General features: G+C 37.5%; 1 protein-coding gene across 3 annotated transcripts; it reads left to right on the forward strand.

Annotated features, from left to right (window-relative positions):
- Nucleotides 1-288: 288 nt before the first annotated feature.
- LOC112500263 (uncharacterized protein YacP) lies at nt 289-25,317 on the forward strand. 3 transcript variants are annotated; one of them, XM_025103670.1, is made up of 10 exons: nt 289-708; nt 5,092-5,160; nt 5,248-5,375; nt 5,719-5,879; nt 8,312-8,381; nt 8,801-8,855; nt 12,973-13,056; nt 13,704-13,742; nt 16,163-16,209; nt 25,000-25,317. In XM_025103670.1, exons 1-10 carry the CDS (start codon nt 586-588, stop codon nt 25,106-25,108), a joined length of 885 nt encoding a protein of 294 aa, XP_024959438.1. In that variant the 5' UTR covers nt 289-585; the 3' UTR covers nt 25,109-25,317. The 3 variants fall into 3 exon arrangements, with proteins under 3 accessions (XP_024959438.1, XP_024959441.1, XP_024959440.1); XM_025103673.1 differs by lacking the exon at nt 16,163-16,209 and having other exon boundaries at nt 25,000-25,099; XM_025103672.1 differs by lacking the exons at nt 16,163-16,209; nt 25,000-25,317 and adding an exon at nt 15,303-15,671.
- Nucleotides 25,318-27,234: the final 1,917 nt, after the last annotated feature.

Consider the following 27,234-nt stretch of genomic DNA (forward strand, 5'->3'; position numbering starts at 1 on the left):
TCAGATGCAAGTTGGTTCTCCAAAATGACGATTTTTTAAGTTAGTTCCCCAAAATAGAAATCAAGTGCAAGTTGGTTCCCCAAAATGACGATTTTGAAAGTTGATTCCCTAAAATAGAAATCAAGTACAAATTAGTTTCCCAAAATAAATATTTTAAAAATTGATTCTCAAAAATAAAAATTAGGTAAAAATTGGTTTATTTTGGTTCAATTTTCCATTTACCAAAATGTTGTTTTTATTGTAAACTCATTTTCATTCAAATAGGTAGAGGGACGCTATTTGTAATTTGTGTTTCGAGCAGATAAATCATTGCAAGAGCAAGAGGCATAGTAGAGGCCACGGAGGGAAAAACAACATAAAAGAGAAGGCAATCATGGTTTACATACGCTGAAGAATCATCGACGGACCATCGTTCAGCTACTAATTTTAACAGAGAATTATGCTGGATTTGACGAAGTAAACCTTAATAAAGTATCTGGGGTTTATTTCGATCTGAAAAACTTCAAACAATAGGAAGAAGAGGCTATGGATTGCTCATGGAAATCAAGAAGCAAAAGAAGATTGAAAAAGAACTAGAGGCTATCCATGAAACCAATCGCAATCTCAAACTCAGTTTCATCGTCACTTTTTGTATCGCCATACGCTAATGGTTGTGCTTCATCTTCCAAGATTGTTGCCCAGAAGAATAAGAATTCCCAGTCTCCTAAGGTGAGAGTTTTCCAGTTTTTTTCGTTTTTTACTGCACTGGATGTTGTGAAATCATACGGCTGTCACAAATGTTCTTACAGATTATTATTTGCTTACCACTATTCTTAAAGCTTCTTTGCCTCTCAGCAACTTGTTGAATTTCCAGCATTGTATACTTCTAAATTAAAGAGTGTGTCATTTGAGTCATTGTATTTGGTGGTATAGATATGGTCAATATGTCTTCATTTTAGTTTGAAATTTAAGAATGGATGGCTTGATAAAATACAAGATTATTTAGGGTTTTTTGTTGGATGGAATTTGTGAATTCATTTGTTACTATAGACTATATACTCTTTGAGATCAGAAGTAACTGGTTTTACTTTGTCCTTTTGGTTCTGTTTTTTTCTAGGCTCTTTTAATTTCAAGTGTATTAAGTAATAGTGTGGCAACTGCTCGGTAGAATGAACCTAGATCATACTCCTTTCACAGACACCATATCGCCAGCAGTAGCAAAGCAACATTATGTAGTTAAAGGAGAATTGACTAACTATATCAGATTAAGGACACTATTCAAGATTAAAGTGATGAGAAATGAATTCTAACATCCCTTGCCACCCCGGGTGAAATCCTCTTTTCAGAGAATAAATAGAGATTATGTCATGTTTCTCAACTCCCCTTCTGGAATTATTAGTTATGGTTTAGCTTTTGGCAGCGCCAATCAATGTTCTTGATTCTTGTTAGAGAAAGTAGTCCACGACGATAACAAGTTGTATACAGAAATGAAATTTAGTACTTGAAGCTTAGCTTATGAATGGTTACATCAGGGTTGGAAAGGACTAGCGTTACTACTTGCTCCTGGGCGTGCCCCTATCAGATGGTGGACACTCAAAATGCAGTATTTCTAGGGAGATGAGAATTTTTTTACAAGTGTACTTATATATGCAGTGCAGTAACAATGCATCAAATGGGTTGTTTGTTCACAAAATAATTTGTTTGTTTGTTCATAACCTTACGACTTACTCCAAGGCTTGCCCATATTTGACTTCAGGCAGTCTGTTAATTCTAATACAAGAGCTGCTAAATTCTGAGACCCAAGTTATTAGAACATGAGTGTGCCTAACCATTCTTTCAAATTTCCAATTTAGAAGGGATGCACGAGGAATGTAGAAGAACGTAGTTGTTTTCTCAAAATTCTTTTTACAACGATTACTTTGGCAGTTGGTGGCAATTTCCACACTACTTCAATTCAAAAGACGTTAACTGGAGTTGCAATTAAGAGATAATTTCTCTTTCATTCATTTATCAAAATGAATGATAATCGGAAGCATGTTGACTTTTAGTTTTGCCAAGAAGAAAGGGGGGGGGACCCAAATGTCGTCGGCAAGAGCCTTCCCCTCTTCCCGGTCAAGATAGATTGTTTGTATTGCAATATTGATTCATTTTCATGCTTCTCAAAGATTAAGGGAGGTTTGATTCATTTGAATGGAATGGAATTGGAAATAGGTATAATAAGGAATGATAATGTTGGGGAATGAAAAGTCATTCCCTCATTTTACTGGGATATCGATGATTACCCACCTTGTAAGTAATCACTCATTGCATTATTTTTAACCATGTATCATTATTCATTCCTGTTCTCATTCCTTACTCCCTAATACCTCCAACCAAAGACCCCCTTAAAAGATTCTGTCAAAAGATTCTGTCAAAAGATTCTTCCCATGCCTGGAGATGGACTGCAACCTAATCTCTGTTCCTTTTAGACCTTCTTTCATGAGGATTGTATTGTATATTTGCAATAATGTGGAGGAAGTGAATGCGTTTTAGGAACCTGCTTATGTATGATCATAGAAAACATTTTCTTCTAGCGGACTAGTGTATCCCCTGTGTGGGTTTACATGATGGTTGGGACCATAGTTGTTAAAAGCGCACTTGAGGCGCGCCTAGGCTTTGAGGCTCATAAGGCTCAAGGTCTTGTGAAGTCACGAGGCTCATTAAAGGTCTGCGCCTTGGTTGAGGCGCCTTGTGGGCCTAGTGCCCCTCATAAAGGGTTATTAAATACCTAGTCAAACCCTAATATTGGATAAGTTTTCTCATCTTCTATAGTTACTAAATAGATGAAGCAAGTCAAAACCTAATATTAAATACTCAGTCCTTAGAACTTCAAGCCTTCTTCCCTCTGCCTCTATCGAAGTGCTGTTGGTTGCTGCATTGGGGGCTCTTTTTTTTTGATTAACCTGGATATCCAACCCGCTATGCGAGCCGATTAATCCCAGGGCGACCACTTGCTTTGCAGATAGCCTGGAGTCACCGCGTTTGAACCTCCGTGGTCACAAGGGGATTTTTATTCCTCTTTGGATTTGAACTTGGGATCTCCAGGTACTTTTTGACCTTTGGAGCCAGACTCAAACCAATCAGGCACCACCCTTGTGGTTACATTAGGGGCTTTTACTTGTCGCATATTTGAGTTGTGTATGACTATGTATGTGTGTGTATATATATACTAGAAGTGTACCCGCAAATGCAACGCGATGCATCTCGATTTAATGTATATGTTATTCGTTGTCTCTGTCAAATTTGTAATATAGTTTGTGTGATATTGACAAAGCGGGATACATCTCAATTTTAATGCATGTCTTATTCTTTGTCCCTGTCGATTTTATAATACAGTTTGTGTGATATTGAGGAAGGCGGAATATTTTCTGTTATTTTTCAACTTTATGGAGTATTTTGATGTTGAAAATTCTCATTTTTTGTATAATTTGCTTACTTCAATTTTTTATAATAATTTAATTTATTTCAGTTTTAGTAATGTAATGTTTTTTATAAAGATAATGATGAAGTATTCTGAGTTCAATGATTATCTTAATTATATTTTAGATATTTTATATATAAAATAGAAGTGTTTATCCTGTATTATTATGTTTATCAGTTAGTTATATTAATTCAAACATGCAGCTTTAAAGAGTTGTACTCATGCACTATTTACTTGTAATCTTGAATTTTAAGTAATATCATGAAATTTTAAGTAATATGCATAAAAAATGGTTCTAAGACTTGACCTTAAAATTCTTTATAATATAGTATAGATATATTGATAAGATGTGGGAGGTGAATAACACCCTCCGACGAAAGAGTCCATCTCGCAAGCATTTTTGATCTACATAAGCCAACGCCCATAGCACTGTCGACGTCTCCGGCAGCTTTCTTGAGGCCCATGCTTCATGCCTGCGCCTCACACCTAGGCCCCGGGACCCCTTTGCACCTAAGTGTGCCTTGAGCCTTTAACAACTTTGGTTGGGACAAAGAAACATTTGGTTGTGAATTCGAATGTGTCAAATATCTGCACAGCAATTAATATTTCAAGTCAAACACTGCTCTGGGCTTATCTAGAAGAAAAACCTTTTGGTAGAATCTTTTTAAATGCATGACCTTCTGACAGATTTCTAGACATTCTTGTGTTAGAAAGAGGCATTCTTTTGTTAGAGTCTGGGTCATGCATTTAAAAAAAATCTATCAGAATGTTATTCTTTTACCATGAAGGACCTTTACAAATTGTTTTTTCAGAATTTATAAGACACAGGTTAATTTACTGATTTAGTACATCTTGAATTAGTTGGTAATGATACCGGCAAAATTATTTTTCCAAAAGAATTAAATATGTTTTAAAGTGATGAAGAACTTTTAAATTTAGACGACCAATTGTATTTGTCTAAACAGATTTCTGATCAAGAATATATTTTTTATGATAAAGACAAAAATATTCATGTCCCATTTTTCCGTTGAAAAATTCCTTTCAATTATTAATGTCAAATAAAAATGTTGCAGATCTCAAGGGAAACACCAAAATACATGTCTTGTCTGTTTACTTGAGTAATACAGCAAGTGCCTGAGTTCAATGGCCCACCTTAACTTCTTAGAGCATCTTCAACAAATTCTCTGTAACTTCTCTAAAATAGAGAACCAAAAATCAAAATCTCGAAAAAAATTATATTCAACTCCAACAGATTCTTTAGTTTAGAGATTTCATTGATGATTATATTATTTAAATATTCCATGACTTTATGATCCCAATACACTTTTAAAAGAAAACTTTATATAAAATAATATTATCAAATCTCATTGGTGGAATGAATAACAAACTCATTTCTCTATCCTTTAGTGAGTTTTAGAGAATTCTCTATATTTGGAGTTTTATCTATGCTTCTCTATTTTAGAGAACATGATAGAGAATTTGTTGGAGCAATATAGAGAAGAACAAAAACTCCATTTTCTCTATTTTAGAGAATCTGTTGGAGATGCTCTTATACATATAATTGGGTTACCCTCTTTTTGACCATAATTGTTGGTATAAATAACTCATGTATCACAATAAGTTCTTTCTTTAACAACCTTTTTTTTCAATAGGGTTCTGAACCACCTGCCAGGATTACATCAAATGTCAAGCAGAATTTGCAGTTCTTGAGATTATGGAAGGTGACTTACAAAATGGTGGTCATATTCATTTTCCAGAATCAAGTGTGTACCATCTGTTAAAATTTGAATGAAACTTTGTACTTATAGGAGTATCAAAAGAGGAAATCTAGCACACCCAAGCCTGCTACTAGTTACCGTAAGAAGAAGGTGGAGAAAGACGACCTTCCAGATGATGATTCCGAGCTCTATCGTGACCCTACTTTGACCCTTTATTAGTAATTTTCTTTCCCGGTCTTGTTTTTGATACAAATTTGTACACTTAATTCATCTGGGTTGGGTTCACGTGAGATCAGGCTGTTTTTGTGAGACCCGTGAGACCACATTTTTACACTTGAAACTTCACAGCAAAAACACTCTGAAAGTTTAAAAAAGTCGAACCTTCACAGCAAACACTGTGAAGGTTACCTTCACGGCATTTTGCTGTGAAGTTTCAAGTGTAAAAAGCTGGTCTCACGGGTCTCACGAAAACAGGCTGGTCTCACGTAATCCCAAGACTAATTCATCTAAATCAAATAACTAATTGGAAAAGCATCAGAGATTTTCTAAATTATTGAACAGTACAAACCAGGGTGTAGACACTGCCGTCCCTGTGTTGCTTGTTGATGGCTATAATGTCTGTGGCTATTGGCCGAAGCTCAAGAAACATTTCCTGGGTGGAAGACTTGACCTTGCTCGCCAAAAGCTTGTTGATGAGCTGATAACCTTTGGAATGCTAAGAGGTTTGTGTTATTTTATACTATATGGCACTCATGTTTCTGCCGGAAAGTTGAGTTATTCATCAAATGATTGTTAAGCAGCTTGCACAACAGCAAGTGGGTCTTGATCAAAGGATCCAAAGAGAATGTATATAGACAAGAAATGAATTATTTCACAATTTGTACATTGAATATGCAAAAATAAGTTAACGTGAAAGCCTAGGACTTATCAATTTTATGCATCAGAAAAATAGTTTGTTGTGTGCCTCATATCTCTCTCAGAATCATAGAGCTTAGGTTTATTTCTGTTTTTAGTCTGATAGAATAGGAAGGAGTTTCACCGAATGGACCAATTAACATAGAATAATGTTGGCCCGCTTTCGAGAGGTAGGCTGCTTGCCCATGATGCACAATTTAATTCTCGAGTATTCTGATCAAATTAAGCGTAGCCCTTTAATTATGGAAAAAGCAAAGTCGCCTTTGAAATAATTAATTCTAGAGCCCTTTAATCCACTAGCTCTTCGATCTTCTTGGTTATCTCCAGTTTGAGAAAAGCCAAAGGAGTTTTATGGGGCGGAATAATTAACATCGAACAATGTTGGCCTGCTTTATTTTCTGGAGGTATGCATCTCTTACACTATGCTTAATTTAGTTCTAGAGTATGATCCAGAGTATGATCCAACCAAGCTTCTCCCCTAATTTCTCTTAATCCCTTCTTATAGAACCCCCTTAATTATGGTAATACCAAAACTTGCTTTGTAACTAATTAACGCTAGGCTTACGCCCACTGTTCGAAAAGGCTCACCGGAACAGCTGCCATGGCGCGCCATGGCGTGCCATGGCTCAAGGCTCTTGTCTCACGCCACGTTAAGCCTGAGGCACGCCATGGCGTAATCCGGTGTTTTTGTAACACAATATTTGATTTTACTTGTCTTTTTAGTTTCTTATTTGTTAGTTTTTAGTATATAACTTAATATAAATTGTTTATTATCATTGATTCATTGAGTAACAGTAGAAAACATATGTTTATGTATATAACATTATATATGATATAGAGATTTGCCGCCATAAATCATGCCTTGAAAAACTTCGTGGCCTCGCCATGGCTTCCAAGGATTGAGGCTTGGCCTCGCCGCCACGCCACACCTCACGCTATTTGGAACCTTGCTTACGCCTAAGGTGACCAACTAGCTATGTAAATTGCAAGTTTTCATCTTCTATTTGTTTTCTGTAAAAGAAAGAGCCCTTCCGTATCCCCATGCTCATCCCTTGTTAGTCAATAAGGGCCTGTTTGTTAGCTGCTTAATGAGCTTATGGGACTCGCAACTTATTGGGTCAGCTATACATGACAGTTTGGTAGTGGCTTAATGATATAGAAAGTGGCTTAAGTAAACTTCTAGGGGAGAGCTTTATGCAGAAATCCAAGTTTTTTCCAAAACTGCCCCTCCCAAATTAAAAAACATGCACCTTCATCCATCTATAAAAAACCCTCCCAAACAAAAACCTTCCCAATCTATTCAGACAAATTAATCTGCACAGACAACTTCATCCATACACACCAACCAAACAGCCCGGGGTGTATACCCTGCCACATCCTCCATGAACTATACCTTCAAAGTACTCGATGCAAGGATTTGGCTGATTCTTACCTTCACCAGAGTAATAGAACTTCCATGTAAAATGAAAGAAAAGAAGAAATGTCTGGAGAGATCCGAGTTAGTGAGTTCTACTCCATCGAACACTCAAAATATGTAGTAATATCTTCGTATAGTGTGTTATAATTGTCCAGATATCCCAAGATTGGCCTTGTCGGGAATGCTTTAGTGGTTGGATTAATCTTGTACTGATTGACACCATTTTCTCTCCCAAAAAAAAAACAAACTCTTTAGAAGTTTATGGTTCTCCAGTTGGTCACTAAACTTATAACAGTCCAGGATGGGCGAATGTCTTCTGCAATCAAATTTTTTGAAGTGTTAGTAGAACCACTCCTGTTTTACACAAAGGGACACTGTTTGCATTCACAGGTCCAATAAACTAACTTTTAATTCTAAAAATTGCTAAGAATTCTTTAAATTTTAGTGAAATATTGAAGAAACTATATTGAACTTCATCACATACTGTATATTTATAGAAAATTTAGAGTTAAATTTGTAATTAAATCCATTCAAGTTTAAGTTTTAAGAGTACTACGCATGACCTTAAATCCTAAATTCTTTCTTCTATTGGATTGGGTGGAAGAATACTGTTAGTTGTTTGGTTGCTAGCTATTTCTTGTATTCTCAAAATGTTATTTTCATGTTCTCAAATTATGAAAATGTCTTCCCACTGAAAATTTGTGCAGAATGATATCTTGCCTTTGTTATTTTATACTTGTTTTCACACGGAAAATTATTTTACATTGCTTTATTTGTCCTGTTTTTATCTTACTTTGCCTTATTGCCTATGGACTTTTACAGAGGTGAAAGTGGTGGTTGTTTTTGATGCTATGCTGTCTGGGCTTCCCATGCACAAAGAAAATTTTGCTGGGTATCACTCATAACCTAATATTTAGTACTCTTGCTGCCTTTTTTGAGATTTTTAATTGTCCACTAGATGGTGTTGCATAGTGAATAATGGTATGAAGTCCACAGATTCTTAGTACATGGCTCCCAATTTTTTTTTGTTGGTAATGATGTATATGAAATGAATAATAAGTAATTGTAAACATGTTTCCCTTTTTGGCTTCTGCTGTATATATACTAGCATTACCTATATATTCAAGATGCATCTTAATTATATTCATTACCTTCTGGTTATATTTTTCTGTTTTAATTTTTTAACAAAATGTAGTCGTAATTAGAGGTTGTCTGCTGACTACATTGGCCGAGCTTCAACATTTAACTTTTTTGTGTTTTTGGGATACTTTCAACGAGTTCCGATGCATTCTGACATTTTATATTTTGCAGTGTTGATATAGTTTATTCAACTGAAACCTGTGCTGACGCATGGATAGAGAAAGAGGTGAGTAGTAATATATGATTTTGTTGTTACTACTAGACCTATAAATTGATATTGTGTTACTCACAGCCAATCAGTTATAATTGGATGTGGCACATGTTCATATACATACATATGTATATATATATGTGTGTGTGTGTGTGTGTGTAAACAGAGAGTGAGGGAGGAAAATTCAGTTGCCTGATTCCCATTGCGAACCAAGGAACGAATGAGAGCTCGACATGTGTCCCTATTCAAGTATTCATCATGAATAATGAATGTGAATATTTAATAACATTTTTGGTGAAATTCTTACTAACATTGATGATGAATGTTACACCATTCATGATGTATATCCCATGAATGTCCGGACACATGGCATGATCTCGTTTGTCTCCCACTTCGCAACCGAACCTGCCCTTATATATATGTACATAAAGGGGTGGGTTCAAATGAGAGACAAATTCATTGAGAACCCAGGGAACCAGCTATTCATGATAAATAACTTAGTATAATGAAAATTCATGATGAATGTTGTGATAGATATTCATGACGAAAATTATGCATAAAGAAAATACATGATATTAATGATAAAAATACATAAAATTAATGATTAAAAAACATTAAATCACAAATAATGAAAATGCATGATATTAGTGAGATATTCATGATGAATAATATTCATGATTATTTAGTATTACTTTGTTATACCGTAGGTAGTGGGTCAAATAGTCAGATATGGTAGGCTAAAGTACAATTGCCTAATGCACTAGTACAAGTAGTAATGCAAGAATTGTACTTAGTGGCGTAGTATAAATAGGGGGTTTTGGTCATTAGAGTTTATCGATCATTTTTGTGTGTTTCGGACGAGAGCCTCGGGAGACATCTGACAGTCTCAAAGTGCCTGGAAATCTATTGTAACCGTTCAATTTCTGTTCTTCCATATTGATTCAATTATGTGTTCATCAAATCATCGAGGGTACATCAACTGGTATCAGAGCGAGATCAAACCTGGAGATGACAAAAACCATTGTTTTGTGTGGTAAGAATCGGAGGGTGGCATCGGTTCTGTTCATAAAGGCGTGCAATTGTTAAAGGAAGATTTAAATTTTTGAGGAAGGATATGGAGATTGTGAATAAGATGATGAACAAACTAATCAAGCTTTATGATAAGCCGATGAAAATGAAGTCCACAAGATCTGAGCCATTGAAGAACACTAGGTCTGAGGAAGAAGCTCCTGAGAGGGTCTGGAATGTTTCCATTGTTAAGAGGGAAGAATGATTGGTTTAGAGCACAACCAACTTGAGTTGTTACCAAGGTTTTAAAGTACGGAAACGCGAGGCGAGGCGTTTTTCATTTGGTGAGGCGAGGCGTCAGCCTCGAGGCGGTACGAGGCGTAAGTGTCGAGGTGGAAAATAAATAAAACTAAAAATAATAAATCTGTACTCTAATTAATATGTATATATACATGGAAAATAAATAAAACAAAGAATAGTGTATACGCACTAATTAATATATATATGTATATATACATGCAAAAGTAATATATATACACACATAACTATTATGCACTGGGACACGATATAGAAAACAATACACAAAATATTATATATATAGGGTTAGATTCAGGGGAAAACCTCAAAAAAATGAAAAACTGAGTATAACATTCATCTTGAATGGTTATGTATTTTCATGTGTATTCAACAAATCTTTAGTATTCATACATTACTATGACATTCATCATTCATATACATTTTCATTATAACATTCATCATGAATATACATTATCTTTATTACATTCATCATGAATATATATATATATATATATGTTAACGTGTATACAATAACTCTTCAGTATTCATACATCAATATGATACATACTGTTCATCATGAATAATTATATATGTTCACGTGTATACAACAACTTTTCAACATTCATACATCAGTATGATATTCGTCATGAATATACAATTTCACTATAACATTCATCACTAATATGCATGCTATTTATCATGAATCTTTATATTTGTTCACGCTTATACAACAACTTTTCAGCATTCATACATCAGTATGATATTCGTCATGAATATACATTTTCACTCTAACATTCATCATGAATATTTATGTATGATCACGTGTATACAATAACTCTACAGTTTCAACTCTACATACATTAGTTTTTCTTTCTTTTTCTTTATTGGGTTATCTATTGATCTGGATGAGTTTCTGACTTGTCTCAATTGATTTCTCAATCCATCTCAATAAAAGTTAAAAGTGGTAGGTTATGATTTTACACAAATAAACTCACAATAAATTAATCTATAGGTTCTCAATTGGTCTTAATGAAAAATGAAGGTATTATGTTATGATTTTAACATACAACCACATACAAAGTCGATGGATAGGTTCTTGATTAGTCGTGATTGGTCTTGATAGGTCCCAATAGGTTGTCAATCGATCTCGATATGTTGATTGGTTTCGATGGATTCCCAATCCGTCTCAATAAAAGCTGAAAGTGGTAGCCTATGGTTTTACACACAAACAAATAATAAATCTTGATAGATTCTCGATGGAAAATGAAGGTGGTAGGTTATGGTTTAGCACACATAAACACATACCAAGTCAATGAATGGAGTCTCGATGGGTTCTCAATCCGTCTCGATAGGTTTTCGCTCGGTCTTGATGGGTTCTCGATCAGTCTCGATGGGTGTTGGATTATGGTGATGAAGAACGCTGTGCCTTACGCCGTTGAAGAAAGTGTTGAAGAAGGTGATGTTGAGTTACAAACTTATGGTGTCGAGCTGTTGTACACTTGAACGTACATAAATTTTCATAATGAATATAACACGTACCATTTCACGTAAAAAATGGTTAAAGTGGGGAAAAAGTATATGGAGATGGATGTCATATCAAAGAGCATAAAATTCTCGTTTTTTGATGTAATTTTTTTAATTAAAATATTAGTAATTTTTACGAAATATTATTTTAAACTGTAAGGGGGTAAAAGTTTTTAATTAAAAAAGAAAATAAAAAGTCAAATAAGGTAGGCGTGGGATTGAAATAACTTCCTTTTTTTACCCCTAATCACCTTAATTAATAAATATAATTAAAAACTCTATTTAATGTGAGTTGTTGGATCAAATAAGATGGAGGACCGAGATTGGTTCTCATGTTCACAAGCAAATGAACTTTCCTCTCTCTCTATATATATATATATCTATATATATGTCTATATATATATCTATATATATCTATATATATATTCATCATTGTGGATAGGAAGAAGGGAGTTAGGGAGGGTGAGGGTAGCAAGGGGGGAGGTTTAGATAGCTGGGAATAGAGGGGCGGTTTGCCGGTTTATGTGTGTTCTCTTACTTTGTTCGACTTTCTTTGTGCTTTCTTTCCTTTTCTTCAATTAATATTGCTTACTTTGTGCTACTCTTAACTATTCTTCTTGCTCTTGTCTTTTACTTTTCACTCTTACTTTTGCACAAGATGAGGGTTTTTCCAGAAACAGCCCTCTACCCACTAGAGATAGAGGTCAAGTTTGCATATATCTCACCCGTCCGAGACCCTGCTTTTGAGCGGGATATATTGGCTTGTTTGGTTATTTATCATTGAACTTATATTTCTCCAGTGTCTTCACTACCCTCAATGTGCCTCGTAGCTTGTATCCGCGTCTAAGCCTTAAACATGAACAAAATCATATGGGTGGGTATTGACTATTCATAAGGGACATTAGTTCTGTCTAATTGAACCCCCTCAGATATCATATTGGATTTTTGGATTCCAACTAAGTGGATACATCCCAAATCATTTTAAACTCCATCTAATTATTTGTATTTCCCCCCATCAACAACTTCGAAAGAAAACCCCTGTATATATTTATTTGTGGAAAACATAGGTTCCTTGCAATCTTACTATCCAAAAAAGAGATGTTCATTGACTTTTAATATCATATCCATCACCTTCTTTTTTTAAAGTTGATATGGATTTTGTTAAGAGCTTTTTTACAATGTTTTTATATTGGTAGCGTTTTTTCATATCATTTGACATAATCATAAATTTTTATGATGAAATCTTGAAGTTGGAACAGAGGAAATGGTTCTATATTCAATATAATCCTGAACTTTTTGAAAGGTTGCAGCCTTGAGGGAGGATGGTTGCCCAAGAGTATGGGTTGTCACCTCTGATCGTTGTCAGCAACATGCAGCACATGGAGCAGTATGTCTCCCCTCATAAATATGTCTTTTAGTAACATTTACAGTTTGTTTCCATCATTATCCTTATATTTCATCCATTTATGAGGAAGTAAAATCCATATCTTGTACTACATAACTTGCGTAGTGGGAGGTTCAAATAAGAAGGCTAAATATCATGAGAAGGTAAGAAGGGATGGTTAAGGAAAAGTTCACATGTGAATTGTTGAAAAAATCCATTTGAAGGTGCATATGTGAACCCATATGAATAATCTGTAACGTTGGTTCATTTATACATCTTCAAATAGATCTTTTTGGATTTTTTCAGTAGTTCACATATGAACCTTCCATTAACCTTCCCTTCTTACCTTCTCACGATATTTAGCCTTCTTATTTATCATTTATTGTTATTATTTTGTTCTTTGCAATAGTTAGAGTATCCACAATGGAAGCTTTTTTAAAGACTACAAAAGATCTTTGGCCACCTCGTATTTTGAAAAAGCCCTGACAAAAAAACTTACGTTTGCTTGTAACTGCACAAGCTTTCAATAAGTCATTTTACTTACCCACCTAATTGGGTTCCACATTGAAAAAGCTCTCAAGAACATGCATACCATTGTGGTCTGTGGATGCTCTTAGAATGCTTTCTGACAAGTATAATTTTGCTTTTAGGGAGCTTTTGTTTGGAGTGCAAAGGCATTGGTCTCGGAGGTACAACACCTGTTCCATATTCATGCTAAACTCCGACATGAGTCTTTGCACTTGCTTATTTCCTTAAACATTATGATTTTAATTTTTATGTGTTTGCACACACTTATAGACATCGTATACATACTCCCTTGGGATGTTTTAGTGTGTAGTTTTTTTCTTCTTTTTTCAAAGTTTTCTACTAGTAGACAGAATTCATTTCCCTTTTTTGTGTTTGTTAGAAGGTTCTTGATATCTGGTAAGTTACCTAACACATAAGGGCTGTTTACCAAATGCTTACCTGCAAGAGTCGTCACGCTCTCTTATCTTGTTAGGTAATATTCTTGGCCATCAAAATGTATTGTTTGCAAGCATCTCTTACCCGGTAAGCACGAACCGGGTAAGAACCTCGGTTGTTGCCATGCCTCTTACCGGGTAAGATTCTAGGTCCTAGCCATTCTCATCCGGTATGGTAAGTGACCCGCTAAGCGCTTACCCGGTAAGTGCTTGGTAAACAGCCCCTTGCATAAAAGATTTAAATGCACATCCAAATGTAATTTGAACCAGAAGCGTCAATATTTATCTTCCAATCCTTTTTAGAAAGCCACCGGTAAAATGTACCAATTAACATTATCTTTTTCCCTTCTTGCACTTGATAACATTCTACTTTTTGACTAATTCGTGCACCATCATTTTTATGTATTTCCAAGGGGTAAAATTTTCTTTTAACTCTCGATTTTTTTTACCATCTGTTTGTCTATCTGTCCCTCTTATATACATATCTCAATCTTTCTTTCTCTTCCTCTTTTATATATATATATATATATATTTTTTTTCCTTGTCTCTCTCATGTATATAATTTTCAGTTCAAATATCTTAAATTGTAGTTTCTATTTCTAGGTTACACATTCTTGTTTTTGCATTTTCGTAGATGAATGCACATAATAAGAAAACTGAATTACATGGAAATAGTCTAAACTCTAAAAGTTTTAGCCCTATTCAAAACCTGTGTAAATTACTTGTGTAATCCTTTTTGTATACTGGCTGGTCTTGGGGCCGTTTATCATACGCTTACTCTGGTAAGCGCTTACCAAATAACTTTACCTTGTCGGATGAATATGGCAAGGACCAAGAATCTTACCCGGTAAGATCGAAGTCAAGGACCTAGAATCTTACCCGATCACTGAGGGCGATGGGCCGATGGCTTTTACCACAGTTAGCACTTACGGGGTAAATTGTTGCATACAATGCTGTTTTGGTAGACTGAAATCATACGGTAAGTAAGTGATAGTGTTGAATTTTACCGGTAAGTGCTTACCGGGTAAGTGTTTAGGTAAACGGCCCCTTGGTTATTCTTTTCAAAAGGCTTTGTATTTTACCCTTTTTTCTCAAGAACTTGGCTACATCTCAAATGCTTCAAACTTTCAAAGCTTTCAGGTCTTCCCCAAAACTTTTTCGCAGACCAGGTTGTCTTTTTGGATTAATCCCCTTTTTGTGTTAGAGGAAAGGTCTGTAGATTTAATCCCATCCCAAAAACCCTAATTTTGATTGGGATATACTTGGTCTGTTTGGTTTTGTTGCCAGATACTTTGTGGAGTACCTCCCCAGACCCTACCTCTTTGTGGGATGAACACATCGAGGTTGACTGACCACAACAGATCTCCCTAATCCACATTTGGAACTGAAGTAGCTGATTCAGATCTATTTCATTTGTGGCAAGTTAAGTATGGCAGATATTTATGCTGCAACTCTCTAACCACGGGTGGAGCAAATGGTGTCCCGTGCTACTCCTTCATGGTCCTGTCATAGTAGGAAAAAATTACGTTCCGTAAGGGTCTCACGATAATGTTTTGTTGCATGCTCCCTATATTTACTTATGACAGAAGTTTGTTGTAGCTTAGTTGGTTTACGACACTGGATTTAAGTTCATGTTTGAAAGAGTGTGGGTTCGAATCCCGTGTTTAGCTAATTTCTTTTTGTCATAGCTTTTAATTTTTCTTTTGCTTTTTGAAAAATATGGAATAGAGATCGGTGAGAAGGATCGAACACGGTACCTTTCCTTAAGTTCAAGGAATAAACAATAGATTTACACAATGATTTTGTGTAAAATGGTACGATACTTATAGCTTTCGTCCTTATGGTTAAATGGTGTCACCACTTGAAAAATTCCTAGGTCACCTATGTCTCCAACCTAAGGAGCTGTACACAATACTGTAATAAATGTACCTCATGTTTATAGGCATACATATTGATTAAATAAATTAGGTTTCTTAGCCTCTGAATTCCAAGCAAACGAGCCCACTAAATTCCACTCATGGGCAGGGTGGGTGGGGTGCAGGGATGGAATGTGTGCAGACTTGTCACCTACCCCATTAAGTAGAGCGGCGAATTTAGATGCAGTTTTTTTATGTTTTATCCTGTTTAAGCTATTTTGTGCATTTCAGATCAAGACTTCACAAAAGGAGGTTGAGAGAATGCTTCAAGAACACAAGTGAGTTTCATCAATTATGCACGTCCTTCTTATAGTTTTTTAGGCATTCCTATGTTAGGAATAAACATTCTTCTGTTAGATAAAGATGCTCTTAAATCTGTGAGAAGGTCATGCATTTATATATATAGTGTTGGGTTCCAGTGAGAATGAAAGTTATGGTGAGAAGGGTAAGAAGGGATCTCCACCATGGATCAATCCTAATTGAAGAGAACCACTAGATCAACACTAATGAGATAGACCGGATCGATTCCCTTCTAAAGCGCAATTGATGGGTTGTTTTAGGCTTAAAAGTGACCAAGGGTCCAAATCCCTTCTTACACTTCTCACGTTAACTCCTATTCTTACACAATCCTTCACTTATATATAGCCATAGGTTCATTTAAGAACTGGGACAAGATGGGACAACATGGGACAAAAAAGGTTTTTTCTTGTTCCACCAAAATAGGTGGAACAAGATCGGACAAGAATGGGACAGAAACTAAAATATTACTAATCTATCTTAGTTTGATATATAACTTTAATATGGTATTTGTTTTAATGGTCATCACCGCTAGTTTCGGCCGCCACCACCTCTTCCACTACAACAACATCCTCCACCGCCTCCACAACCACCGTCCACCAAGTCTATTGCCACCTCTACCATAGTCGACCACCGTCCAGTGCCACCACCACTACCGCTGTTCGCCACCTTCAACTTCTCCTCTACTGCAATAACCTCCTCCACAACCTCCACGACCACCGTCGGCTACCACCATTCATTGCCACCTCACCTCCACCATAACCACCACCACCACTATCTTCACTACATCAACCACAACTACCTCCTCCACCGTTGTAAATTGCCACCACCACCCCAATCTACCATCTTCATGTCCTCTATAACCACTGTCGTCCACCAAGCACCACTGCCTCTACCTCCATACCATTGTCGGCCACCGACCACCATCGCCTGTTGCCACTACTACCGTCGGCCACCGACCAACACCGCCCGTTGCCACTACTACCGTCGGCCACCACCACCTCCACCATAACCAAAACCACCTCCACCACCACCACCACCACCACCACCACCACCACCACCACTACCATCAATTATCTGAATGTCATTCAAAATTGGTACAAATATGAAAATTATGTACAAAAATTTATAAATTAAATTATTTATTTTATTTGTGTCAATTATACTTATTATATAATATTTAAAATCATCAAATAACTTTTGGGGTATCTTGTCTAGTTTTGTCCCGTCCAGTCCTAGTCGTACCAAACACCAATCATACTCCTGTTTTGTCCAGTCTTGTCCCGTCCAGTCTTGTCCAGGTCTACCCTCTTGTCCTGTTCTGTCCTGTTCTGTCCTGTCCAGTCCTGTCTAATTATGTCTGCGTACCAAACTCTACCTACATGACCAAGTCTTCAACGAACAAGTTGTTAAAGTAAAGGTTATTCTCATTACGGATGAAGGAGGGAATGCCTTTGTAGGAACATCTTGACGGGTTAAACTCCATTCTTATGGATTTGAAGAATGTTGAAGATGACGATGCCGTCGTCATCTTATTGGTTTCATTGCCCACTTCATACGAAAATTTTTGTCAACTCGTTCGTTGTTGGTAGAGACAATTACAATGGAGGAAGTTCGTTCAAGTTTGCACTCACGAGAGTTGCAACATAAAGCTTCAGGAAGTAGTTCCGAAATTCAATCTGTTGGCTTGTCGATGGTAAAAGGAGATAAAGACAGAGGTAAGGAAAATGGAAGTGGAAAATAAGAGGCCGATCAAGATCGAAGACTAGAGGTCCAAGTGGAAACCCAATGGATAGCTGCCACTATTGTAAAGAACCTGGTCATTGGAAAAATGAGTGTCCAAAACTGAAGTCAAAAGGATCCACTACTGTAGGAAAAGATGATTCGTGTTCGGAGGCTGATTTGGTGCTCTCGGTGGTTGATTCCAAAAATCAGTCAGAGGTATGGATTCTCAATTCTGCATGTCCTTTTCATATGACTCCACATAATGATTGGAAATGACATGTCGTGCAATGTTGTTGGAATTGGATCAATGAGCAGTAAATTGCATGACGGGATAGTGAGAACTTTAACTGATGTTCGTCATGTACCCAGGTTGAAGAAAATATTCGACTCAAAAGGCTTCAAGTACACCGGTGAGGGTGGTGTAATTCGGGTCACTAAGAGTGCATTAGTAGTGATGAAAGGAGTCAAGAGAGGTACCTTGTATATGCCGGAAGGTAGCATGGTTGTTGGATGAGCAACACCAACCATTAATTCTGTAGATAATGAGTCATATTTGACACGTTTGTGGCACATGAGGTTAGGCATGTTAGTGAGAAAGGCATGGTAATTCTCAGCAAGAAAGGACTTCTTGGAGGTCATAGAGTTGCTGAATTGGGCTTTTGTGAGCATTGCATCTTTGGAAAACAAAGGAGAGTGAGTTTCTCAAAAGCCGTCCATACAACCAAGTCGACTTTAGATTACCTACACGCTGATTGTTGGGGGTCCCTCTCAAGTTCCTTCACTTGGTGGTGGTCATTACTTCCTCTCAATTATTGACAACTACTCTAGGATGACTTGAGTATTCGTCATGAAGCAAAAGAGAGTCATTTTGAGAAGTTTAAAGATTGAAAAGTTCTCATTGAAAATCAAGTTTGGAAGAAGAAAAAGTGGCTGCGAACGGACAACGGATTGGAGTTTTTTTTCAAGTGAGTTTGATCGGTTTTGTAAAGATGAAGGAATTGCAAGGCATTGAACGGTTAGGCACACTCCACAACAGAATGGAGTAGCCGAAAGGATGAATAAAACGCTGCTGAAAAGAGTGAGATGTGTGCTGTCAAATTTTGGGTTGAATAGATGTTTTTGGGCAGAAGCATTAAATACGGTTTGCTACTTGGTGAATAGATCCCGACAAGGGCAATTGACTGTAAAATTCCTATTGAGGTGTGGTCCGGTAAGGCGGCTGATTACACGTGTTTAAGAATATTTAGTTGTCTTTCATACTACCATGTTAGTGAAGGAAAATTGGAACCAAGATCAAAGGGGCTATTTATGGGATACGCAATTGGAGCAAAGGCTACAGAATTTGGTCTCTTCATAAAAGCAAGGTGATTCTCAGCCGTGACGTAGTGTTTGATGAGGAGAGCATGTTACGTGGGGTGAGGTGTTCATCTACTCCAAGTGTTCAAGAGGAGAGTGTGTCCGACCAGGTGAAGTACGAGTTAAATGGTCCCGATGAAGACGAGAATACTGCGGGACAGCGCAGTAACTCCCCTCAACCAGAACTTCTTGTGCCTAAACGTCAACACCAATCTGCATTTCGATCTATAGCATTAGATAAGCCCCGAAGACAAGTTGGTAGGCCAATTCAATATGGTTTTGATGACATGGTGGCCTATGCTCTGCAAGTTGCTGAAGAAATGGAGTTCTTTGAGCCATCTACTTACAAAGAAGCAATCACAATGAAGGAAGCTGATGTGTGGATAACAGCCATGAGTGAAGAGATGGAATCCCTTCACAAGAATAGAACTTGGGAGTTAGTAAAGTTACCTCAAGGCAAAAAAGTTGTGACCTGTAAGTGGATCTTTAAGTGAAAAACGGGGCTGCTAGGATTTGAAAGTGTGAGATACAAGGCACGTTTGGTGGCTAGAGGTTATAGCCAAGAGCAAGGGGTTGGTTATAATGAAATTTCTCGCCGGTGGTGCGTCATACATCCATTCGGGTGTTGTTGGCACTAGTAGCACAAGCAAATTTGGAGTTGGAACACTTGGACGTCAAAACGGCTTTCTTACATGGTGAGCTTGAAGAGGAAATCTATATGAGTCAACCGGAGGGTTTTGTAGCTCAAGGTAAATAAAACTATGTTTATAAGCTCAAGAAATCGCTTTATGGGTTAAAACAATCTCCAAGAGAGTGGTATAAACGTTTTGACAGCTTTATGGTGAGTCATGGATTTACTAGAAGCCCTTATGATTGCTGCATATATCATAAGAAAAATGTTGATGGGTCACATGTGTATCTGCTACTTTATGTGGACGATATGTTAGTAGCGGCTCGTGATATGACTGAAATTAAGAAGTTAAAAAGACTCCTTAATTCTGAATTTGACATGAAAGATTCGGGGGCTACTCGAAAGATTCTCGATATGGAGATTATCCGAGATAGATCTAGACGTAAACTTTTCTTGTAATAGAAAAGTTGCATTTTGAAGATACTTTCTCGATTTGGTATGGCTTCTGCAAAGCCTGTGAGCACACCTTCATAGGCAAATTTCAGATTATCAATGGCTTTGGCACCTCAAACCAAGGCTGAGGTGGAGCATATGAGCAAAGTTCCTTATTCTAATGCTGTAGGAAGTCTTATGTATGTCATGTTCTGCACTAGACATGACATAGCTCATGCTGTAGGAAGTCTTATGTATGTCATGTTCTGCACTAGACCTGATATAGCTCATGTTGTTGGTGTTGTTTCACGTTACACGGCTAACCCGGGGAAAGAACATTGGGTTGCCGTGAAGCGTATTTTTCGTTACCTCAAAGGCACAACTGATGTAGGTCTCATTTATGGAGGAGAAACAGATTGTTTTTTGTGGCTGGATTTTCAGATTCTGATTACGCAGCTGACCTTGACACACGGAGGGCATTAACGGGATATGTATTCACTGTTGGAGATGCCTCAGTGAGCTGGAAAGCGACGTTACAACCGTTTGTTGCTTTGTCTACAACAGAGGCTGAATATATGGCTCTTATGGAGGCCGCAAAAGAAGGGATTTGCCCGAAATGTTTGCTTGGAGATCCTGCGTTTCATCAAGATCAGACTGTAATTTTCTGTGACAGCCCGAGTGCCCTTTGTCTTGCAAAAAGACCAGGTGCATTATGAGAGAACGAAACAGATATATGTTCATTATCACTTTATACGTTCGGAAAGGAGAGAATTAAAGTGAAGAAAGTGAAGACTTATGACAATCCAGCTGATGCACTGACGAAACCAGTTTCTTTGAATAACTTTAGTCATTGTTTAGATCTCCTAAACATTGATAGCTGGAAGTAAAATTTTTGTACTAGAATTAAAGCCAAGGTGGAGATTTGTTAGATGTGGCTTTAATTGGATTAGTTAGTTCTATTTTTCTGTTTGGCATATCTTGACTGTTACCTATAAATAGTTGGGTATCCTCATTTTGTGAAGTCTAGTCTCAATTCGTAAATAAGATTCCTGCAATTCTCTCTACGTAGCTTTCTCTAATTTCTCAACATATAATCCATAAGCACACATTGCAACCGTTCATACTCGTGCCGACTCCTCTTGGTTACCAGATGGTGGAGCAAGTCACCATGTGACCCACAACCTTGCCAACCTCCCCCTCCATGTACCGTACGATGGCTTCGATGATCTTATTATCGGAGGTGAGTTGACCCTTCTATTATCTCATATTGATTCTTTTTCTCTTCTCTCTCAACTAATTGTTTCGTATTTACTAATGTCTTGCATGTTCCCTAAATCTCTCGTAATATACTTTCAATTTCTCAATTTTGTAAAGATAATCATGCCCTTGTTGAATTCTTACCGGCTTCTTTTTGTGTCAAGGGTCTTACCACGGGAACTATATGCTTCCAAGGACCGATTAGCGGCAATGTCCATGCATGGAACATCATCCCTCCATTTATACTAGCATCTTCACTTCATCTCAAGCTTGGCACCATCGCTTACGCACCCTTTATTAACATACTCGAGGTTATTAGCAGTCAATTTTCTTTAAAAATTCCATCAGTATCATCTTCCCATTGTAACTCTTGCAATATCAATAAAAGTCTCAAGCTTCCTTTCTTTCAATCTTCCCTACATCTAGAATTACCCTTCTCGAATGTATGGACTTGCACCCGTCTTATCTCTTGATAATTAATGTAACTTTTGTTGACCACTTCACCAAGTATATATGGTTTTATCCTTCAAGAGAAAATCTGATACATATCCCACATTCCTTCGTTTTTCATTCTCTCATAGATAAAAACTTCAATCATCCTATCATTCGGTTCTTCTCAGATAATAGTGGAGAATACCTTAAACTCACTCCCACAATTCTTCATGACGGAATCTCTCAACTTGCTTCCCCCACACACCCGAATATAATGGGTATGCTGAAAGGCGACATCATCATATCATTGAAACAAGACTTACTCTTCAATCTCACACCTATCTCCTCTCTCCCTTTGGCCATATGCCTTCACAACCGTTACATACCTCATTAACAGGCTTCCGACCCCAACTCTTCAACATCAATCTCCATATCTTAGGGGCCCTTTACCAAATGCTTACTCGGGTAAGCGTTTATCAAGTCATATTCTCTTACCGCATGAATATGACAAGGATCAAGAATCTCACCTGGTAAGAGCGAAGACACGAACAAAAAGTCTTACCCGGTAAGTGATGACGACGACTCTTACCAYGGTCAGCGCTTACCGAGTAAATTGTTACAAATGATGTCGTTTTGTTAGACTAAAATCTTGCCCGATAAATAAGATATAGAGTTGAATTTTACCGTTAAGCGCTTACCGGGTAAGTGTTTAGGTAAACGGCCCCTTAAACTTCTTTCCATCCCTCCCAACTATTCTATACTGAAAAAAGCTTTGGGTGCCTTTGTTGGCTTCGACTCACACAAACTACAGAATGGGACCTCGATCGACACCGTGTATCTTTGTTGGCTACTCTCCCTCTTAAAGTGTCTACTACCAAAGTTGTTAAACGCTCAAGGTGCACTTAGGCGCAACGGGTCCCGGGGCCTAGGCGCAAGGTGCATGCGTGAGGTGCGAGCCTCAGAATGTGAGGCGCATCTTATAAGAAAGAGTATATATATATATATATATACAATAATACACACATAGTTATACATGACTTATAGTGTAGCAACCGACAGCACTTCGATAGAGGCCGAAGGGAGAAGGGTTTAAAGTGTGAGCCATGAGGGAGAAGTTTTAAGCTCTAGTTATTTATAGAGAAAGAGGCTTGAAGTTATAAGAATTGGGTATTGGTTTGACACGTCTTAGTAACATGGCCTAAATTAACCCAATATACGCCAATATTGTTACCCGAAACCCACCACTATCAAGCAAGCTTTAAAAGACCCTAATTGGCGTCACACCGTGTTCAAAGAATATTCTGCTCTGACCCACAACCACACCTAGTCACTTGTTCCCTCTCATGTCTCCTACAACATTATTGGTTGCAAGTAGGTCTTTAAAATCAAGTATAACCCCGATGGCACAATCAAACAACACGGTTGGTTGCAAAGGTTTCACCAACTTCCTGGCATCGACTACTGTGAAACCTTTAGCCCTTTCATAAAACCCACAATAGTTCATCTCATACGCTCCTTAGTTGTATGCCATGATTGGTCGCTTAGACAACCTGATATAAACAATGCATTTCTCGAAAACACCCTAACTGAGACCTGTCTTCATGGCTCAACCCTCGGGCTTTATAGATTCGGCTCACCCTCCCCATATCTGTCAGTTATCCAAAGCCATTTACACCTTCAAACAAGCCCCGTGGGCTTGGTATAAAGAACTTAAAACAGTTTCTCCTTTCTTATGGCTTCCGCAATTCCATCTATATAGTCCATCACTGTTCCTCTATCAACGAGGTACCTATCATTTCTATCTTCTTGTCTAGGTTTGTGACATTATCGTAACTTGCCACTCTTTACCTCACCTTAATGCCTTCATCAATACTCTAGCTACAAAATTCCACGAATAAGACCTTGGATGTCTGTCCTACTTGGTGTTGAAGTCATCCCCAATTTTCTCTCTCTTGGTCTATTTCCTAGCCAGACAAAGTATATTAATGATCTTACACGTTATAATATGTGAACCTGTTTCCACACCTATGGCTCTACATCCAACCCTCTAAGTAGCTCTCCCATTCCAAACCACACCGATTATTGAGCCATTTTAGGTAGTCTCCAATACCTATCCTTCACTCGATCGACGTATTGTGTGCCGTCAACAATTTATCTCGATAGATGCAATGCCCAGCTGAATCTCACTGCGGGGCAGTGTTAAAGACAACTACATCTCTAGCACCGGCTATTTTGTCTATCTTGGCAGAAATCCCATCTTTTGGAGCTCCAAGAAACAAGCTCTATCACGTTCCTCTACTGAATCAGAATTCAGAGCAGTAGCATATACTACAGCTGAGGTTGTTTGGCTTAATTCACTACTTACTGAACTTGGAATCAAGCCATCCCCAACTAGCTACTGTGCCAATCAAGGGCAACACATTATTCGGAAATCCCGTTTTCCACTCTCGCATGAAGCATCTTGCATTGGTTGTGGATGCACTCACCAAACCGCTGTCCGGAACATGATTCCATCTCCTCCACAAGATTGGTCTTGCCCAAAGGACATCCATCTTGCAGGGATGTGATCAAGATCAAACATCCTCATCCATGAATAATGATTGTGTGTATCCATATTTAGTTTTGTACTCTTTGTAAAGCTATTTATATAGCTCCTTATTATCAAATTATATACAAGCTTTTCTCAAATTATTATACGTTGTGGATGGTTTCCGGGTTCTTAATCAATTTTGGGTATCTAACGGAACTTTCTTCTATATATATATGTATATAATATGAGAGGTTATTCTCCAAAATAACCTTGTCTGTGAACCTCTATAAATTAAGAAAAATTATATGCAAGGCTGTTGAGATTATAGACAATTTGGTGCATCTGGTGGCTATTTACTGTTTGCAATATTATTCTGGTTTTAAATTAATTTATGGTGTTACTGTTCAGATCAACTTCAGTACAGGGTAAGCTGTTGAAGCACAATCTTGATTCTGGGGTAGTTGATGCTCTCAAGGATCTGCGAAACAAGCTCTCTGAAACCGAATCACGTGGTTGATTCAGCATAAAAGAGTAAGAACAACTGAAAACTATTCTGCAAACCTTCATTTAGTTCTGTAAAATATGTATTTATTATTTCGTACACGTTCGGTGTTCCCCGGTTTCAAACAACTAAGTTAGTTATATTTTGGGGAAAATGCGAACACATTTCCACCCATCTTGGGTACTACTATTTTCTTTTATAAAATTATTATATATTAAAAATACAAACTAATCTGTAAAAGCATTTATTTATATCGGTTTCCCCCAAATATGTTGATCTGGTTTAAAATAGGAAGTTATTATTAACTCGTCATTTCAACCATCAAAACTATGAACTTTGTTGTCACTGACTAATCCAGAAACTTTGATGACTATGGCAAAACACACATATTTAACTGGGGGTGGGGGCCCGAAAGAGGGATTTTATTTTAAGTTTTTATCGACCGGGGGCACCACCTATCATAAACATAGGTCTGCCCCTGATTGTCGTTACCTCGATCATTGCACAGCCAGTAGCATTGTATATAAAACATAAATGTACTTAAATCCAAGGGTTTGATAACTTTTGCCGGTAAACGCTAACCCAATAAGCATCTAATAAATGACCCATTGCTTACATTTTCCCACTAGTTAAGAATGATATGTTTTAATGCTTAATTTTTGGAACAAGGAAAACATATAATTTTAAAGTTGGTAGCCATAATGCGGTTTCCGCAAACAAGTTTTTGCAAGCGGCTTTGGGCCGTTACAATCTTTTTGAAACCTATGTTACACTTATAACAAACATATAGATACAAGTTACAAATAAAATATTATATAAAACTTAATATCAATTATTACAGGAAAATTTGTATAAAAAGAAAAACAATTGTGATCTTAATCAATTTTCGAATTCTTCATATTAACTTTTTATATATCTAAGGGGCTGTTTGGCAGTTGCTGAATGATTTGGTGCAGAATGGTTAAGTGGTCAGAATGATTAAGTGTTGAATGAAATAATGTTGTTTGGTAACCGTTCTCTGAATGACAACAAATTACCATTTTAACCCCACCAATAAAATTGCACAAAGACCGCCGATAACAGATCCCACAACCACCCCAGTGGAGGAACTTTTGCCACCACCAGCGCCATGTCTAACACCAGGCGAGTCCGGTGAACCATTAGAAGGTGAAACCGGTGTTAAACTGAGACCATCTTTCCCGATATTCGTATTCCCATCGGTTTTCACCTTAACAGTTTCTTTACAAGACGGAATTTGGCCATAAAATTGATTGTTTGAAACATCTATCTCTACAAGATTTGGCAAATCTTGTAGTTCATTAGGTATAACCCCAGTAAGATTATTGTCTGCAAGAATCAATCTTTGCAGCATCTTAATCGAAGATAAATCCGATGAAATGGTGCCCGTGAGACCCATGATAACCCACAGATCCAACCACGATAACCCACAGATCCAACCACCGATTATTAGCAAAACCTTGAGGATAACCCACAGATCCAACCACCGATTGTTGGGAAGGGGACGAAAGCGACGGTTCAACAGATCCAAAGATGGTGAAGACGATGATGGTCAAAATAGAGAGAGTAGAGTAGATAGGGGCTGTTTGTCGGCCGGTTGTCGCCGGTGACGGAAAATGGCAACGAACAGGGGAGTGGGAAGGAGTAGTGGGTAGAGAGAGTATAGAAGGAGATGGAGACGGTGAAGGCGACAACCGGCGAAGCTGAATTTGGCCGGAGATGGAAGGCGACGTGAACTCGTGGAAGGCGACGTGAACTCTGGAGTCTGGAAGGATCGTGAAGGCGACGCTGGAAGAGAGGGGTGGGAGGGGTAAAGATGGAACAAATGATGTCTGAATGGTTGAGTGAAGCTCCAGACACAAAATGGTTAAGAGGGTCATGTAACCATTAAGAGGRCTGTTTTTTTTTTGCCAAACAGATTTCACCTCTGACCGATTAAGAGGTTGGCTCTTAATGTCACCATTAAGAGCCAAACAAACAGCCCCTAAGGGTGTGTTTGTTTGCCTCTGAATGATGTCATTAAGAAGAAAATGTCTGATTCGGTCAGACATAGACATTATCTTGTTTGGCAAAAAACAATTAACAGGTCTAAATGGTTAGACATGTCTGATTCACTCAACCAA

The sequence above is a fragment of the Cynara cardunculus genome (genome assembly GCF_001531365.2).
Source record: "Cynara cardunculus var. scolymus isolate 2C chromosome LG 17, CcrdV1, whole genome shotgun sequence".
Lineage (NCBI taxonomy): Eukaryota > Viridiplantae > Streptophyta > Magnoliopsida > Asterales > Asteraceae > Cynara > Cynara cardunculus.

Coding starts and splice junctions, on each gene's coding strand:
- LOC112500263 (XM_025103670.1), top strand. CDS start 586: ATGAAACCAATCGCAATCTCAAACTCAGTTTCATCGTCACTTTTTGTA. Junction 5,376..5,718: donor CCTACTTTGACCCTTTATTA/GTAATTTTCTTT, acceptor ATTATTGAACAG/TACAAACCAGGGTGTAGACA. Junction 8,856..12,972: donor ACGCATGGATAGAGAAAGAG/GTGAGTAGTAAT, acceptor ACTTTTTGAAAG/GTTGCAGCCTTGAGGGAGGA.